General features: G+C 38.6%; 1 protein-coding gene across 1 annotated transcript in view; it reads right to left on the minus strand.

Annotated features, from left to right (window-relative positions):
• Window positions 1-2,286: 2,286 nt before the first annotated feature.
• The window catches only part of RORA (RAR related orphan receptor A), a 31,121-nt gene continuing 14,178 nt past the window's right edge, over window positions 2,287-19,229 (minus strand). The window contains exons 5-10 of the mRNA XM_031061008.1: window positions 18,716-18,837; window positions 17,391-17,523; window positions 16,618-16,725; window positions 15,141-15,251; window positions 13,771-13,883; window positions 2,287-12,503 (exon numbers count right to left, since the gene is read on the minus strand). Coding sequence (XP_030916868.1) covers window positions 12,339-12,503; window positions 13,771-13,883; window positions 15,141-15,251; window positions 16,618-16,725; window positions 17,391-17,523; window positions 18,716-18,837 — 752 coding nt within the window. The 3' untranslated portion in view covers window positions 2,287-12,338. The remainder of the gene's footprint in view (window positions 12,504-13,770; window positions 13,884-15,140; window positions 15,252-16,617; window positions 16,726-17,390; window positions 17,524-18,715; window positions 18,838-19,229) is intronic.

Genomic DNA, 19,229 nt, shown 5'->3' on the forward strand with positions numbered 1-19,229 from the left:
CCCGCCATCTTGACAAAGCTCTCAGGACGGCAACTTCGCGGTTCTTCGTCTCACCGCCTCAGGACCTTGGCCAATCAGCGCCCGGCGCATGCGTCAGGTGGTCTGAGTTAGCCAATAAGAAAACGGGCTCGAGCAGAGCCTCAGAGTGTGGCCGCCATTTTGTGTGGGGCGGGGCGAATGGTGGCGCGCAGGAGAACTGTGTTGGGAGATTTGCTCCGTGATCGCAGGCGGAGCCTAGGCAGGAGGTGGATGTCTCGGCCGGCACATCCCGCCCCTCCCCGGCTCTTTCAGAGGTGGGGCTCTGGGTAGAGGGTGGGTGTCCCGGGTGGCTCCTCCCGCTCCGGGTGTGCAGAGGTGGGAGGGGGGCAGCTTGTCACTGAGCGGTCGGAGGCGCGTGAGGGCTGAGGTGCCCACAGAGGAGGCTGCGTTCAGCAGCATCCTTCCTCTCTTAGGCGTTTAGTTTCCCTGGCTCACTTCTCGTGAGCAGAGCCGCGAAATCTTTTTTAACTGATGGGCAGGCTTCCTAGTATGGTAAAATGTGGAATTCGGGTATTCTCACAACCCGTAGGTCTGGGTGATGGAAACTGATTTGCCTGTGGTGTTACAAGAAGACGTGATGCCAGTCACTGCCCTAAAGATGGGGAAATGATGAGGGCAGAGTGTGTGCCTGGTGTCCTGTGATTAAAATGGGGCACTATTTTAAATACAAAAATACAGGAAATACAGGAAAACTCAGAATGACTCAGAATTATTTCCAAACCCACCAACAAGGGAGTCTTCAGCTTGCTTGCAGATCAGTTTTAAGGATAGTGATTTTAATTCTGCCCTCTTGATTTATCTCAGAGAAGCAGAAAGGTTTTCTGTACCACTGGATAGACCCACCCAGAGCCCAGCTGTGGAATTACCCCCTTGTAAGGAGTGATCTTAGTTTCCAACCCAGGTATGGTTAACAGTTCTGTAGCTGAATTATGAGAACACTTATCTTGGTGAATGTGGCACCTTAAATCCTACTTCAGGCTGCATCTCTCTAAAACCTACAGTATCTGATTGTTTTGTTGTTTTATCTTTGTACTTCTGTGACACAAACATGAACATCAGGAAACAGGTTTCCACTGTGAGGGTGATGAAACAGTAGCACAGGTTGCCCAGGGAGGTTTTGGAGTCACCATCCTTGGAAATACTCAAAAGCTAGGCATGGTCCTGGGCAACCAGCTCAAGGAGAGCCTGCTTGGGGCCTCTAAGTCCCTGCCACCCTCAGCAGTTCTGTGAAATAATCAGAGGTCAAGCCCACCACCTCCTAATGCACAGTTTAGCTTTCCTTATGGGCAGGCACAGGAGGGAGTTGTCAGTTTGTCTCACTTCAGAAAAACTCCTGTGTTTTAGATAGAACTATACAGTTCTTTATAAAGGTGTTCCCTAACCTCCATGTTGGTGGTTAGGAACTCTTCTGTGACTGGGAAGACTGGGCAGGATCATGGCCTGAGGATAAGAAAATTAAATCTGGGTTTTCAGTGTCTTGACTGCTGTAGACATGGAGCTGCTGTAGAACACATGGCACTGCTTAGTGCTACCATTCTGGGAGTTATCACTTACACTCCTTTTTTTGTAGAGTTATCTGTAGGTGAAGGCTGCTTCCAGATACAGTGCTTCAAAGACGAACGCTAGAATCTATTTCTGGATCATGGTCAGACATATAAATACTGAGCTGTTAAAAGTCTTGTCAAGACTGAGGCATTTCTGAGTAGGTGCAGAAGGAGAATTTCACATGCCTGAAGTCTTAAGACCAAGCATGCTGCTGACACATTCAGGTATTCCCAAAGTTAGCACAGCAGAGGGAAATGGCAACTTTGACTTTTGATGCCTAAATTGTATTGAAACTTCAATTTTGATACCCAAATCCTCATTTGTCTGACCTAAAATCTGACCTAAAGCAGTATTTCTGCTGGGAGTGCTCACTGGGAGGGTTTTGTGCCAAATTTCTTGTATTTTGCACTTGATGTAGTGAACTGTGATTTCAAACAAGATGCCTTCAAACAGAGGCAAGCTACATTAACCCACATACATTCTGAAAAGGTTTAGAGCTCTCATTGGCCAAAAGGGGAGCTTAAAAGGTGTTTGGGGGTCAGCTTGTTTCCCTGCTGCTGACAAAACATGATGTACGTGCTAAACCAGCTCTAACATCCGTGTGGTCTCATTTTGTATCAGTGCATTCCTTAAGGAATAAACCTAATAAACCATAATTCAGAAAACCAAGGCAGATGCGACTGACAAAAAAATAAAGACAGATTTTTCCATTAGAAGCTGAAGTTTTATTACAGGATAAGAGTACATAAAGCACATCTAAAATCGATGTGTTCAATGCACTTAATAAAGGTAATGTAATATTAAAGGTACGGTTTCTAAGTACAATATAACAACATTCATATTAGAATGAAAATTGGAGTATTTAAAAGACAACATTAAATCTCTTATTTTTACAGTCATATTTACAAAATGAATCAAAATACTTTTTTCGGGACCGAGTAAAATAACAAACTTGAATATAAGCAGGCTATCGTGAGTTGGAAAGGTCTATGGAAGGGAGAAGTGAAGTGACTGGGTAAAGATCATTAGCAAAGGTTTAGTACAATACCACATCCTCTTGATGGCTTACATTTTATTGTGGCTAGAAAAGGAATTTATACATACTGTACACATAACAGACAGCACATATTTACATGTACAGTATAATTGCATTAAACTTGTGTGTATTTACAGATATTTGAGCATATCACTCAACGAGGTTTTTAAGTCTGTGTGCTTCATCTTCAATCTGATGTATATTTGTAATCAGCATTTATTCTGGCGTTGGTATGTTGAACATTTAGTAAAGAGGGAGGATAAATGTTAACCAAATGGTTTTGCATAAATATATCAAACTATTAAAACAACAGGGAGAATGTGTTCCTGGCATTACCTATAGGTTGGTACGTACAAATTTTGGAGTGAGTCCTTCTCTCTTTGAAAATATCAAAAGGTGACTTAAATCAAGAAGGGAAAACAAAATTGTCATGGCTTATATTTAAATAAGATTGTAGCTTCAAGAGGTTTTTATAATTGTCCTGATAGTGTTTGCAGTTAAACATTCCACTTATGAAAATATACCCATGGTGCAGTAAAGTTTGTTTTTGTTTTTAGGTCAACAGTATGTTTGCTGTTTAAAAAAAATTATTTATATATATATATTCCTTGGATTGAGGGTATAAAAGCAGTGCATGGAAGCCAAGAACCATGGCTTTAAAATTCACTACCTTCTATTATCAAAAAGTGCAGTAAACAGAAACATTGTTATTAATAAATTGCTCAAAAATCTTTGCTAAAGATCTTATAAATTCAGTAATATTACAGAAAAATTCTAATAAATATTTAAAAGGTTAATTACCTCTTTAGTTAGATATTTGATATCCATCAGTTTTTAAGAATGAACATGAAAACAATATCTAGAATGAAAGGAACAGGGGACAGGAATATTTTGAAGGGTACGTGACTACGTAAATTAAGGTATACATGAAAAAATAAAAACAAAACCCCCATACCTGACAAAACGTTGCAAATTCCACTTCTTAATTAACTTTAGTTGCTACTGGCTGTCCTTGGATATGTATGCATGGTGTATAAAGCATATCCAGGGACTGAATTTAGCCACCCATCACGGCAGATTTACAGAACATTCCTATTTACAGTAACTGGAGTTAATGTGTAGGCATGGCCCAGTAACATCCGCAGTCTGAGCGTGTACAGATCCTATTTAAAGTGAGGAGGGAGGAAGGCACCCAGCAGAATAACATCTATACATTTCCAATGCAACAACAGGATAGAATTCTCCCAACAAGCCAAATAACTACCTCCCTTTCAGACAGACAGCATATTGTAATTATTTTACACTGGCAGAGTAGATGTTTTTCTTATTTTGAATACAATACAGGCAGACTCTTTTAGTAACCGAAAGGATAACAAGCTGGACAGAACAATTTTAATAACATTAATAATTAATAATGTTAATAATGTAGAAAAAAAATTCTACATTTGATATCAAGTATCTGTACCGGTGAAGTAATTTTCTCCTTATTAAATATACTATAGAATAATTTATATAATGACACTATGCATTTAAAGAGAAAACCATGTCCCAAATCTTGTACTCTGATACAGGTACTTGTTGGGCATATGTTGGTGTATATATATATATACACAAATATATATATTTATATATAGTTATACTCAGTGAAATTAACAAGACCCAAAGGTGGTATTGTCTAGGAATAAAAGGGGTTTGTTTGTTTTTGTTCACAAAAGTAACTTATCTAGCACCACACATCAGAAAAACACAAAAATAGCACACTCTAGTTCTAAACAGCTATGTCTAAAATAGATTATATAGTAAAACAGATATTATACAGCATAATGTGGTATTTGATAAACAGATAAATATTTGCACTGTGTAGGCTGTTTATAGTATAATTTTATCTATACAGAATGAAAGCAAAAAGTTAACTGTATAGAGGTGAGCAGAACAACATTAAATATTATGACTCCAAAGCAGAGACAAAGTTAGAGTTGAAAGAATAGAGCAAGATAAAATGTTTACAGGCCATTACAAGTCCTTAAATTAGTAGTAAAATAAGGAATCAGTTGCTCAAGTTTAAGAAAGCAGTAAACAAGAGATTTGCATTTACATGCAGATGTCTAAAACTTGTATTTCTTTTAAATCTATGCACAAAAAGTCATTTGTTTTATTGCTTGACATTCAGTTATGGCTAGAATATTTTTAACCTTTTTTTTGTACTTTGGAAACAAGAATATTGTTAAAGGTGCCATAAAAATGGACAACATTGAAAACAGTTTGCAAATAAACCACCTAACACTGCAGTTCTTTATACATTTTAAAAAGCCTTGTCTGGGGTTTGTCATATGTTAAATATATTTAATCTGGGAAAATACATTGTAGCTTGAAGCCTCCCATTGGCCCAAACATCCAATACAAAAACACATCTCCAGAAAAGGAGCAGGCAGACAATACAGTTACATATAAAGAAGCAGCCAGTTAATGTCCTAATACTTCAAATAGTAACCACTGTTCTGTAACTTGTTTCTAAATCAATGTAGAAATGAGGAACATTTTGGATTTAAAAAGGTCTACAGTACGTATGCCTTTTTGTGAAATACAATTCACTGTATTGCTTATGAATTCTCTGCATTAGATATAGATAGCATTACAGATGGCAAGTTCCTGTAAAGTCTGTGCATTTACATTAAGACTCTGTGGGGTAATTCAGGGTAGTGTTTCTCAAACCGAAAGTCACAACTGGTTGTTTGAATGATGCCCAAGTGTTTGGCTCACGATCAGAACACCCTGCCAGGCACACCCAGCTGGGTTCTTTGTGAGGTGCAGGTTCCCCAGCACAGAGCACGTGCTCGTGCTGGGCAGGGAACTCGGGAGCTGAAGCTCAGTCCTGACCTGGAGGAGCTGCAAGAGCCAGCTGGGACTGCACTTTGCAGTGCCCAGAGTTCCCAAGTACCTGCAGCAGCTTGGGTCCTTCAGTTAGGAAATGCTGCCAATCATTCCAGCTGATTCACACTCCCTGCCCCAGGAAACCTAAGTCAATTCCAACACAGAGAGCCCTGTGCAGAAATATAGCTCATAGAGATTGTGCTTTCAGAAACCTTGAGAAACACTAACATAGGAACACAAGTATACACAGGACATGTGAACACTGAAAACATGCAGATGTTAACAAAGTGTGATGTCACGCACCAAGTTGAACAACTTGATTGTGAAGTTCAGCTTGAAGAAGTAAGAAGATTATGAGGGAAGACATACAAGTGAATATTGTGGCAGAAGAAGTGAGCCTATGAGTATTGTCTGAAGCCTTTATCATGTTTTGTTTCTTATTTGGATAGCCTACTTATTGCTATAAAGTTATTGCTATATTCTACCAATGATAAAGGCAAAAAAAAAAAGACAAACAGCAACATTATAGATGGAAAAGGTAGAATACAGCTTCTGTTTAGATGTTAAAATTCTATTTAGTACCTGAATAAAGTTCCAGAGAAAGACTGTATATTATGTTATGTATTTTTCTCCTCAAGTCCAGTGACTTAGCATTATGTAGCAAGCCATTATCACAGTACTAGAATTAAAGCACATACTGCAAGGATTTTTAAATAAATACTCATTTACATTTTAAAACTTTTCTTTTTGTTGTTGTATTTGGTATTTGTATGCATTTGCCCTCATTTCCACCAAATGATTAACTGACAGAAATACTTAAACAAAAAGAAAGAGGCTAATACTCAAATATATTAATGGATGTAACTTTAAAAGTGATATATATTAGTATTAATAATTAAAAAATATTCTAATAGTTATGTTTCTCCAGCTAGGGAAAATAAAGATGTACTGTGCAATCTGAATCAGCTAGCACAGACAGAATTCCATACTCAAGAGAAAATTGCTGTTTCTGGCATTTATATTAATAGGTTTGTCTATATTAAGGAGTTTAGGAATGTCTAGGGAAAAAAATACATGTCATTTGCACAGCTTACACTGTGTAACTTGTTTTGTTCATCAAGTACAGACTGGGGATTGTCTATGTCAATCCAAAAAACAATACTGTAATGCTTGGATCATCCCACTACACAGTTAAAACATCTTATACATTGTCCATTCCAAGTGTTTAATTGATGTGCAGGTACATAAATAATAGGGTCCACTGTCAATCAGCAGGAGGAATCCTGTTCTGCTGAAGATGCTGGAACACCAACTGATCACACTTGCTAAGTGCTTGTCTGCCTTGGAAAGCCATTCCCAGCTAAACTCAGCTGTCAGCCTGAAACCATAAGTATGCTCTCCCTATTTATTAAGCAATCTCAAGTAACCAACTGGTAGCTGTATACCCATGAAAAAACCCTCAAAAATACCAGAAAATTGGGGCTTTCTCCAAGCAGACACACTGGATGGAGAAATCAAATTCACTCTCTTTCCTATGTAACTAAGGTGCTGAAGTCTTGCTCATTTTTTTTGTAGTTGTTTACTTGCTTTTCTACTTGCATTTTCAAAAGAATGTGAAGCCATAAAACAAAGCTAATTGGGATAGGCTTCAAGCATCCTAGTTTGGCACTGGGAGACTTCTGAACATTGTTGAGTTTTGGTGCCATTGTAAAATCCCTGGAATTGCTGTATTTGACATACTAGATATGAAAATTTCTTCAGCCGCAGTGTTTCTTTCTGGTCAGGTTTTGGCTTTACCATGAAACATCTGCAGCAATGACAGACAACATTTGAAGTGTTGTTCTTTTACTCCTGCAGATCTGTGTTCCTTTCTATGTGACTTCACTGATGAAACTTAACCATGACCTTTTCATTCTTACTGCATTCTCACAAATGGATTCATTTTCTTTGATAATAATTTAAATACTAAAAAGCCACTTTCTACTGCAGAACACTGAATTTCAGTTGGAAAAGTAGTCCTATCATTATAAAAATGTTCAAAGGGTATTGAAATTAATTTCAATCATTTATTTAGTGGGTCAGCATTTATTTTCTAGAATATAATTGTAAAGTCTTTGCACTGTTTGGGGTGCTTCTGTTCTGAGCACAACACCAACCAAAAAGCAGCTCTACTGCAAGAGTGAGTAAGAGAATGAGGCACACATAGAGCATTTAGTTAAAAAAAAAATCCAGTTCTCTTGTGCCTGGGGGCAGGGGGAAGGGAAGAAATATTAGCATATTTTTTAAAAAGTAATTTGTTCCACCAGCAGTACTGGCCACCCTGTTGAAGAGTTTTAGAAGATCCCTGAGCACATTAGTTTCTGACTTCTAACCCCAGCTCCAAAATGATAGGGCTTCTCTTGTTGATAACGAGATGGATTGTCATTCACAGTTAAGTCAATCATAAGGTGCTTAATCTATTTACCCTTTTTTTCACCAATCAGCACAAAGAACTGTCAGAAAATAACTTTTATTTTTCTTTTTTAAATAATAAAAGGGCACAAAATTTAAACAATCAATGTTTTGTGACAGTGGTTTAGGATTATTATCTGGCTGCCCCTCAACAACAGACAAGTGATTCAATCGACATTCCTTAGCAAAAAAAAAAAAAAAAAAAAAGGAAAGAAAAGAAAAAAGGCCAAAAAAAAAAAAAATCTTGTACAAATATGTATTTTTCCCTGAGGGATCAAGGTTACACCCGCAAGTGCTCTATGTACATATTGCACTGTAGAGGAATGAAGAACATGTGCAAAAAAAGCAACAATGATTGAAGCTTACTAATCAAACCTTTTAATCATGACTGCTATGTCATCTTGCATTTTGGAATGTCGGAACACAGCTATTCCTTTAATCTAAAATGTAAAAATAAAAAACAAGAAAGAAAAAGAAAAACGCACCTCTACTATGGCACATTCAATGAAATAAAAAGTTTTCCAAAGACAAATAGACAAATTCCATCAAGAAAATAATACAAAGTTCGTTCGTTTGTGGTTTTTTTTTTTTGTTTTTTAGAAAAATTACATTACTTTCTTTCATTGTTTCACATTACAAAATCTTTTTTTTTAATGTTTACACAAATCACATTTTATTGCAGGAATATTTCAAGTGCCATCAAACATTTATAGAAGGGTTAAAAAAATAGAAGTCTCTCTAAAGTGGTCCAGACAAGGCTTTGTATAGAATAAATCTTTTTACCACCTTCTACTTTTGACTTAAGTATTTTGAATACATTTTCTTTATTCCATTGACACTTAACAGCCTAGAAGCAGCCGCTCACACGTCCCACGCATACACTCATGTGCGCACACAATGGACTCTCTCACACACACACAGGTGCACATAGACAGATATCTTGGTATTCATACTAAGATAAGCTAATAAAGAGCAACCAAACTTAAAAACAGCCTCCCTTTTTACCTAATTCCATACGTCAAACAATGCTGGAGGTGATGACATGTATGAGGGTGGTTCATGTGACAGTATAGTCTAGTAGCTCTTCCTAGAAAGCCAGAAAACATCTCCAGGGATACATATAACTCCCAAGGAAAATATCTTTGCAGACTCTAAGGACTAGGTCATCTAAACTTAAAACATTATGTTCAGTTATCCTAGTGTTTTTATTTGTAGTGAACTGGGCAGATGATGAAAATACTCATGTGAATATCCACTGACCTCCAGTTTTCAACTGGTTGATCATCTGATAGCAGGCCACAGTCCCAGGGGTTTTGCAGAGGGCATTTCCTCTGCTGTGCTGCGTTCTTACATGGCCATCTCCAACCAGCCACTTTGGTGCTATTCTGAGTCCCCCTGCATAAAAACCCCCTTGGCAACAGGTGTCTGATCAGCGTGTCTGCTGTTTTTATCCCTCTTCATGAAGGGCAACCCAAAAATTATACTCTATTGCCAAGTGGCTGTTAACTGTGACCAGGAACGCAGAGTTACTTGGGGTGTGTACGTTCAGCTTGATTTAACAAGGTCCCAGTACACATGAGCTCCCACAAACAAAAACAACAGTACTTTCTGGCCTGGAAGATCAGTCTCAGCTAAGGCCCTATTTGAAACCTTTTTATTGTTATGTATTTTATTACTAAATGCTCCAAGACTTATATTGTCAATGATTTATGAATGTAAATATGCTAAACAGAATCCAAACAAAACCACTGGCGCCTAGATACCTGGTAAAGCACTAATATTCATCATGAAAAGGTAAGAGCAGGATGTGACTGAAAACTAATCCCCAATATTTTGCCTGGTAGTCTACATTGTCAGAAGTAGGAGGTGTATCTCACTCTGTAAAAAAGTAAGGTCTTACTTCACTATTCATTAGTTGACACTGAGATTAAGTTTAGTTGATCTTTACAGGACTAGCACCTAAGGCTGGTCACATTCAGAAAACATTTGTTAGTTTAAAGAGGTGCTTCAAAAATAGGAATACACATTAGAATGCAAGTACCATATCATGCCTGTTACTCCAATAAAGTAAACAATGATCCAAGGAAAAGTGTTTCAGTGGGAGTGGAGCGAGCGTGTGCTGGGCTGTGAGCCACTTCTGCAGGAGCAGGCAGGATGGAGCAGGAAAAAGACAGCTCTATGGACTTTTTCCAAAAGCCCTCTCCTGCCTCCACCCCAGTGCTCACAGCACTGCAGGTGTTCCCCTCCCACACTCCAGGGCACACTGCTCTGAGGAGGAGGTGTGATGCTGTGCTCTCGCCCTCCTTTCAAAGCCTAGAGATCAGTGATAGCTGTAACCTTCCCTGATGCGCTAGACTGGAACATTATAATAAGTGTCATAGATAAATGTTTCTATTTGACCCCAAAGGAAACATGTTCAAATCATAGAATAAACCTATATTTTGCTAACAAGAACCCACTGATCTGACTCTCTTTTTTAAAATACTTAGGCTTCGGCGTGCATCTATTCACTTGTTACTTCTCAACAACTATAACTTATATAAGAGATTGTTTACCCTTGGAAGTTAAAGCAGTAGGGCACATTCTGTCTCGTTCCTTTTCATTTTTTGATGTTCCCAGCTTTTTCTTAGGTACTTCATCCAAACTGCATTTGTGATGGCCTACAGGGCATCCAGTTATGCACCTGCATCTCATCCAAACCCAAATATACACCTCTGCCTCAAACAGCCACAGTTTGTAATGTTGTTTATGTGAACCTGCTTCCTTTCAGAACTACATTTGCTGCCAGCTTTGCTCAGAGATAGAATTCTTCCTGAAGGGAATAGTAATTAATAACACTGCAAGTTTCAGCTTATTGGTTGGTTATGCGATACAGGAATCAGAATTACAGAATGCAGGTTTCTGATATTTATGATTTCCAGGCTTGTACTGAGTACAAACGAATGCTTTCTAGCGACAGCATGCCTTTCCTTTCTTAGTTTGTTCCCATCTGATCAACTTTAAAGTGCGTCTTTTTAAACAAGGAGAGAACAGACTTCTCTGCTCAGCTCCCTGAAACTGAACTGCTGGATGCTGGAACAACAGGGGTCAGTGTGTCTCATCTCACTGAAGCCAAAAAGACAAACCTAGGGATTTTGACAGGCTACAGCTTGGCATTGGAAGGCATTGTTTACGATATGGAGCAAAAAAGTATGTAATATTACAGGTAAAAATTACTTCTTCTGCAAGCATGTCATACACACATACTTTTACTGTAGATACAGACTTGAATAAATACTTTCAAACCTGGATTTATGGTGGGCAGGAATACACTATTTAATAGCCTGATTTTCAAAGATGCTGTGTTACTCATTTGTAAATGATCTGTAATTAATTAGTTCAACTCTGACAGTGGAAACTCAGAACCTTTGAAAATGAGGCTTTTGACTTTGAAACATTCCAGTTTGAAAGACTTGAAAATAAAAGTACCTTTGAATTTAACTTCTGAAAAGATTATTTTAATGTAGAAAATTGTCGTTATTTTCAGCTCTTTAAAAAAATCTCTAACCATTTCAGGATATGACCAGCCTCTCTTTAAAAGTAACACGGAAAACAGCAGCATAAATACCTCCCAATGTACCAGTACCTGCCAAACCTTTTTCAGTTAAACTTGAATTTCTGGTGCACATGCAACACAACAATGAACACGCTAGCATTTAATTTAAAGAAAAAGGTGCAAAATGAAAGTGCCTTATCAATTCAACAAGAAAAGCTATACCAGTAACTACATTTTATATTAATTAAAACAATATATAAACAATATCTCTTTTGCTATATATAGTCTTCATGCCCATTTACCCTGTAATATATTATAATGCTATTGTTGCTATTGCTATGGACCCTTTTCATGCCGTTCTGTCTACTGGCAAACAGTGGTAGGTGAAAAAAAATCGTCCTTCATGAAACAATGAGCAAGTTGTGCAAACTGATGCTGAAATCTCTGCAATGCACACCAGTCGCTGATTACTAGGTGGACTCTGTTCTGACCAACAAATTGATTGTTCTGTCAAAAGCCTGGGCAGTGAACTACAGGAGAAAACAACCTTCTGACATTAGTACCCTCAGTCTGTGTAAACAGAGGTCAAGGATTGAGAAGTTGAGACAGAAAAAGGGTCCATATTTGTAGGCATAATGGAAATCATATGCATGAGAAAAACAAGTTCAACTTTGTTTCATTGTTTCCCATCCTTCGCCTGACCCCGACCGCCAAGAGATGTGCAGTGTGTTGGCTCCCTAGGTCTGTGCAGGGCCATATAAAGTGTCTTGGTTTTCTTTCTTTTTTTTTTTTCCTTTTTTTTCCTTTCTTTTGTTTTAATGTTTGTACTTCAGACATTCTAGAAGTGCTTAGGTGATACGTTTACCCATCAATTTGCATTGCTGGCTCAAACTCTGAAGTGAACAACTCCTTGTAAAGTGGAGGAAAATGAAGTCGCACAATGTCTGGGTATATTGCTTTAAATGCCATAAGCTTTTCTGTATGTCGTCCACACAGTGCTCTTAAAGTAGACACTTTGCATATTAACTGTAAAAAAATGAACACAAGTCATATGGTCATACATGGAACCAGGCCTCCCAGTCTTGCTGTAAGGATTAAAGCTCTCCCAAACCAAATTATTAACTTAACAAGGACATTTCAGATGCACAGTCATGGATATTTGCCAGAAATATTTAAGTAATGGACCCACAGCTATTTTTGAAATAATCTTTTTTAAGTTCTTAGGAAAATGTGGCATTAGGTTTCTTTGGTGGATTGAAAAACAAGTATTTCAGGGCTGGATCTTCACTCATTAAACTATCCTCTTGGAAGAAGGCAATCCCAACTGCTTTTAAACCCACTGTGAATATTATGGAGGGAACTGACAATGCAATAGATTAGACTTATTTATCTTAATTGACATAAGGTAAAAAAATGTACTTCAAAAATATCATGAGGGTGCTCCCTGAAGTTACTGAGTAAAATATTCGTATCAAAGCACATGGAAGACTCTTTCTTCTGACAAAGGTATCCAAAGCATACACTGAGAAAAAATTACATGAGCTAGGATTTGAAATTAAGAAAATCTGCAGAGCCCGTGCTGGACCATCCTGCTTGTATTGTAAGTAATTCTTTGGCATGAAACGAAGCATAAGCTCTGGCTGTGCAGAGGTGTAAAAGGAACTATCTCTGCAAGGTAAAAGTAAAGTGCCTATATTTCCCCAGTTCTTCAGATTTACTTCTTGTAACATCATACTAGTTTCTCATTTCTGAGAAATTACATGAAGATACTTCAGTAGGTAGTGCCTCTTTTCCCTAGGCATCAGTATTTGGAAGAACTGAGAAAAAGGCTGTATGGGGAACTTCTCACAGAAGTCAGGAAAACAAGTTTAGTTTGTGTGTTGTACGTTATAACAACTTAATTGTCATGCAGCAGAGATTCCACAAATACTAAGGCGTGCATGTTGTAGCACTGAAATAGTATTCTGTGTGGCAGGAGTGTTGTGTAGGAGAGCTATCATAAAAACCTTCATCACTTTTCATGAAGTTCCACATAAAAATACTCCCTTTCAGACCATTATCAACCTTGTTCCCTAGAACATCATCTAGGTGTTCATTTCACCTCTTCTAGGTGTTCATTTCACCTCTTCTAGGTTTAAGTAACAAGGTTCAACTGAGCATCTCCATTTTGAACAAAGAATTCTGGGTTTATAAATAAATTAACTTTGTATGAGCTTTTACCCCATAATCAGGGCAGTGTTCAGATGAAGGCACTCTTTCACAGTCCTGTGGCATGGCACAGGATGACCCTTACCTTTGTTAGAATTCCATCTTCTCGGTGGTTCTTCTGTAGGACATGCTGAAGTGCTAGCTGGATCTTCTGTTGGAGTTTTTCAATTTTTACTTTCTCCTGAAGCCATGAGCGATCTGAATATAAATGGAGTTAAAACCTCTAGTAATGCACACATGGATCACAGTGCACCAGGAAGTACTAAGTCTGTTACAGATTCCTTTTTCCTATTTGCAACCTTCCTTCCAATTGTTATATACTTTCATATAGAAAATGGGCTTCAAAATTAACAGGTTTTGAAATATATTTATTACATTTTATAAAGCCCTTACTTAGGAGAATGCAATGCATCTGAGTAAGATCTATTATTCATTTGCAAGAAAATGTGTAAAATGCAGGGTGTTTACAAAATGAGGCTAGCAACTTTTTACTGGGAAATTAATAGATCATATAATGAACAACTAGTTGGAGAGGATCGTCTTGCTAAGATCTTACAGAACTTAGAGAAAGCCAGCAGAACTTACAGTGACTGACAGAAAAATCAGACGCAAAGATTCAGCTATTAAAAAAAAAAACAACAGCTGAACTTCCTGGCAGAATAGCAGTATTAGCTGCCACATTCCTGGTGTGACAGAACTGTAGGGTTCTGTAGGTTGCTAAGACACAGGGCTAACACACTTCCTGTCTGGCCAACAACATGAGAACATATTTATGACAGACTCAATAAACCTACCATTGCTAACAGAATGAGTCCACTATGGTGCAGTCTGAACTCACAGTTTCCTTCCTCAGGTGTCAGGCCAGGCACAAACTGACTTTCTGCCCGAGTACCTTGTTCCACCTGACCTAAGAAGCCTTTCCAGGACCAGGAGCACACTGTGCACATTCACCTGTGATTATGAAGTTATTTTAGCCACAGGCATGGCAGACCCAGGCTGACTTCTGGGGTGACTTGGATGTCTTGCACCATAATTCTCAGTGTCCCCCATCACACTAAAATGGTACTGCTGGAAATTTTCCGTTGTGCTGCCGCTGCAACCTCACACACATGGACAGCTGCCTATGGGAGTTCAAGAACTGCCTCTCACCAGGACTGGCTCACAAGACTCACTCAAATGCATTTAATTTAAGCCTTTGCAAAGAAGCTGAGTCCTCAACAAGGTGAAAATGGGGAAAATATGGGCTTAGATTAGGATTTCCAATTTAACAAAACGGTTCCTAAATTAATAGTTTTAATGTGACTATCAAAATAAAAAATTTGGTGAGGAGACACTCAAAAAGTGTCCACAATGATACTTCCACAACGTCTGTTAATTGTAACATTATCATTAAAAAGTCCTGAAAATAAAAACAACCCCTACCAAATAAATCTAGAGGAAATCTTCATCTCTTACCTGCCGACATTAAAACAAATGCAGAAAACAAAGCTATCTCATCTTCTGTCAGGTGCATAGAACATAAACTTTTTCCAAATTCAAACACAAAGCTAATGAAGTCTTCACAACCTGCCAAAAAGAAGGCAAGCTCTTGTTACATTGTTTAAAACTACTTCAGTGCTACAGAGTTATTGATTTATTCTGATGGAGATGAGAAATAGATGTAAAACACTTCAAAGGTGGTCTTCTCCTTAAGGACTGTGAAGTGATGGCAGTGAGATCTCACTCATCCTTGAGGGTATTACTCCACTCCCACAAGTTCCCAGCTCCCACATCCTGGCAGCCAAGATTGACAAAGTTTTGCACACTGTATCTTTTCTACATTGGGTTCTCATGGGGTAAATATGGATAAATCTCAAGCCATTTACTTTCAAGCTCAAAATTGCTCTACCTTTGTTTCTGTTCTAAATGGAACTTTGTCATGTCAGTGTGGACTGAAGAAATTCTGACTTAAAGATTATTGAGCACATAGAGTGGGGGAAGAGAGGCACACAAGGGACATGCAGGAAGCAAAGGGAGAAGCCAAGGTCTGACTGAACATGGTGCATGCAGAAGAGGAACTCTGTCTCCTTCCATCCATTCTCTTGCTCACACAGGTGTTATTCAGGTTACTGCTGCTGTCACACATGCAGGTACAGTCTGTAAAGTGAGCCCTGCTCTTGAAGAGCATCACAACCTGAGAGACAAAGGTTTTCCTCAGCCTCCCCAGGCTAAACTACTGGATACAGCTGGTAAGAGATTCAAGTTATATTTCCTTAGAACCCAGAACTGTTTGTGCTCTGCCCTCGTACCTTGAGGTGTTTTAGAAAGGCAGAGAATACTTCAGTAATTGTCCAGCATTCTCCACTGATGTATTTTCACTGCCTCCAAAGTAGCTTACAGCCCAAATCTACACCCAGTGAATAGATCCTTTTAAAATTAGCAAAAATATGTGTGAAGAAATTTCAAAATTGTATGTAGTTTAATTTTAAAAAATGATTTACAGTATTTTACCAGCAAATAACCGGACTTGGCAAATTTTAAAACACTATTAACATCTTCAAAGCAATCACGTCAATATATCCCAAATTAGCTTAAAATCTGCTGCCTTTTCCAACAGGATATATGAAACTTACATTAGATATGAAATCTGGGCTTCTCTTCTCAACAAGTGAGTCCAAACAGCTCCACCCTAATCAAAATGCTGAACTTCAGCACCAACAGTCCTTTACTGCACAGCCTTAAGCTGTTTTACCTCCTGAAATCAGCTTGGCCTCAAACAGAGCCAGAAAACAGCAGTCTGAGCTCCAGAACTCTTTTATTTGAATCCTATAGACTGATTTTTCAAAGCAGCTGTTTTCCCCTTGCCTTGCCACCGTATCATTTTTATTCTTGGTTTTGTTTTTTTGGTGTTTTTTTTTTTTTTTTAAAGACACAACAATTCACATTTCCTTACCTAAGGACTTGAAAACCTCTGGGCTAGCATACTTGCCATCAAAGTAGACTGTGTTGTTCTGGGAGTCAAAGGCACGGCACATTCTGATGAACACAACCTCTAAAGACCCTAAAACAGAAACAACGGATGTTTGACTAAGGAAGGAGAGCCTTCAGTTGCAAAGAGCAAGTGAGGATTTAATAACAATGCTCTGCATTCATTGTCAGTTTAGTAGTGAAGTAAGTTGCTGTGGTGTAACAGAGCATAGTTTGGTTTGCTAGTAGAATTACAAGAATTCCCATTAACCCCTTTAGAAGTTTTTGCTAAAGCAACTTAGTTAATGGTTATGAACTTGAGTCATTTTTTTAGAGTAATGAAGTCTGTGAAGCCAAAGCAGCTCATTTATATATGTGTTCACCAAGCCTTAACAACTTGGTCCAGTATTTGTAACCTGAATTGCTCCTACAATATCTTGCATAGAACAATTTGGATTTTTACCTTGAAATATTCACTATTAGCAATCAAAAAAAAAATCCAATTTTTACGTCTTAACACACTCATTGCTCCCTTCATCCATAACGAAGATTTATTAGATAGACTTGAACTCCTTCTCCCCACAATAACCAAGATGATGTTACTTCAAAGACAGAAAATTTGCAAGGTTTTCCATTATTTAATTTTAAAAGATCATTGTACTGCATATGAATATATGTGAATGCAACCACTGTATGTAACATGTAACACCTTCCTCAGACAAAACTAATAAAAGCAGACCTTAAAGCTGATCCACATACCTGCTTTTAAAAGCACAATTTGATCATTTTGACACAGTTCCATAAAGCCATCAATGCGTTTGGCAAATTCCACTACATACTGTATAGCTTCTGTTATTTTGACTGCGCATAACTGCCACATTACCTCCCTTTGCTGTTTGAGAGAGAAGAGAAATTCAAAAATTACTGACCAAAGTTCACTGTCAGAAAGTAAAACTGAGCTAAAGAAAACCAAACAACAAAATGGAGTGAGTTCTCTCCAACACTCCTGGCTACAGTCTGACCTCAAAACCAGAGCCGCATGTGGGTGAGTGACAATGCAACCATGGAAGACTTCGTCAGTCATGTCAGAGTAGATCCAGCTTGGAGTACTTTTATCATAAGCCAAAAATGTCAAAGTGTAATGATTTTGGTCATTTCAGTGGGAATTTTATTCACTGCATGAAAATAAAATGCCAATTTACACCAGCAAGGCATGATCATATTTTTCCTATCAGCTTCTGTATTTTGAACTGAATGCAAATTATCAACCTAGCTCATCTTCAGAAGAATACATATAAAGATGTCCATATATGAACATCATCTTGATAAAAACATAAAGAAAGCATGCAAGTAGTGAGTTTTTCCAGTGTTGAAAATAATGCAGAATGAAATCACCTAAAGTAGAAAAATTGTACTCCGAAAGGTGAAATATTTTTCTGTGGAAATGAAAAATATGTTCAAAGAACAGTGTGCTTCAGGAGTGCTTCCCAAGGCCATTTTCCAAAAGTAGCCAATTGGTAGCAGCTTGTGGATAGAAGGCATGTTGGAAATAACACTGATTAGATCTTACAACACCCTGGTGGCATGGCAGCACTATGCTGCTGCTCCACAGGTAAAACCCAACACTGAGGGACAACTGGAGCATGAATCAGGATTACAGTGAACCCCCAAGGCTGGAAATCTGATGGAGCTCTGTGTTTATAAACTCCAACTAAAGCACAGCATATAACATCACAAACTTGATGGCTTCACCTTTTGTTGTTGTTGATCCAGGACATTACAATTTAAGACAAAAAAATAACATGCCAATTAGGATTGAAAAAATTCCCATCATTTCCTATCCTTTATCAGAGACAGATTTTAGGAGAATGTCTTTGCCTTTTCCTATACCTGTAAAAATCACAAATGCAAAAGATATCCTGACCATACTGCTGCTTTTGATTCTAGTGTATTATTTTTTTAAATACACAGAAATATACATTCCTGATAGTAAGGAGAAAGCAGTGAAAAAGTGAATTTTGCAGTGTGTTATGGAAATACCATGCTTTAAAGAAACCATGCCGTATCTTGGCATGCTTTTATACCTTGTTCTGATAGTTCTCAATTTCTTCCTGCAGAAAAGTTTGCCATGTTATCTGCTGTAACTCCTCTCTCAAGTACTGGCAAGTTTCCATGTGCGACTTGGAAATATTCTGTGCAAGATGTTCTAAAAGAAAGAGCAGAAAGCGACACGCGTTAGAAATGCAAAGCTATACCTTCAGACACGAGAAAAGCTCGTACATTTCAGTTGCAACAGGGGGAGGGGAGAGGGTGAGCTGAGAGAGAAAATTGCTTTGCTTTGAGTTTCCTTGGAACCGGCGTCGGGAGGCGCAGCCATCGAATGGCCGGCCGGAGCACGCGGCCGCGCCCGCAGCCGCCGCCAGAGGGCGCCGCTGACCCAAAGTTGGGCACCGGCACAAAGCGGCGCCAAGGGGGCACCGGGCACCGCGGGGGAACACCCGGCACCGGGCACCGCGGGGGAACACCCGGCACCGGGCCCGGAGCGACACCGCGACTACAGCCGCAGGAACTGTGGGAAGAAGCGGGGGATGGACCCTC

The sequence above is a fragment of the Geospiza fortis genome, unplaced genomic scaffold (genome assembly GCF_000277835.1).
Source record: "Geospiza fortis unplaced genomic scaffold, GeoFor_1.0 scaffold317, whole genome shotgun sequence".
Lineage (NCBI taxonomy): Eukaryota > Metazoa > Chordata > Aves > Passeriformes > Thraupidae > Geospiza > Geospiza fortis.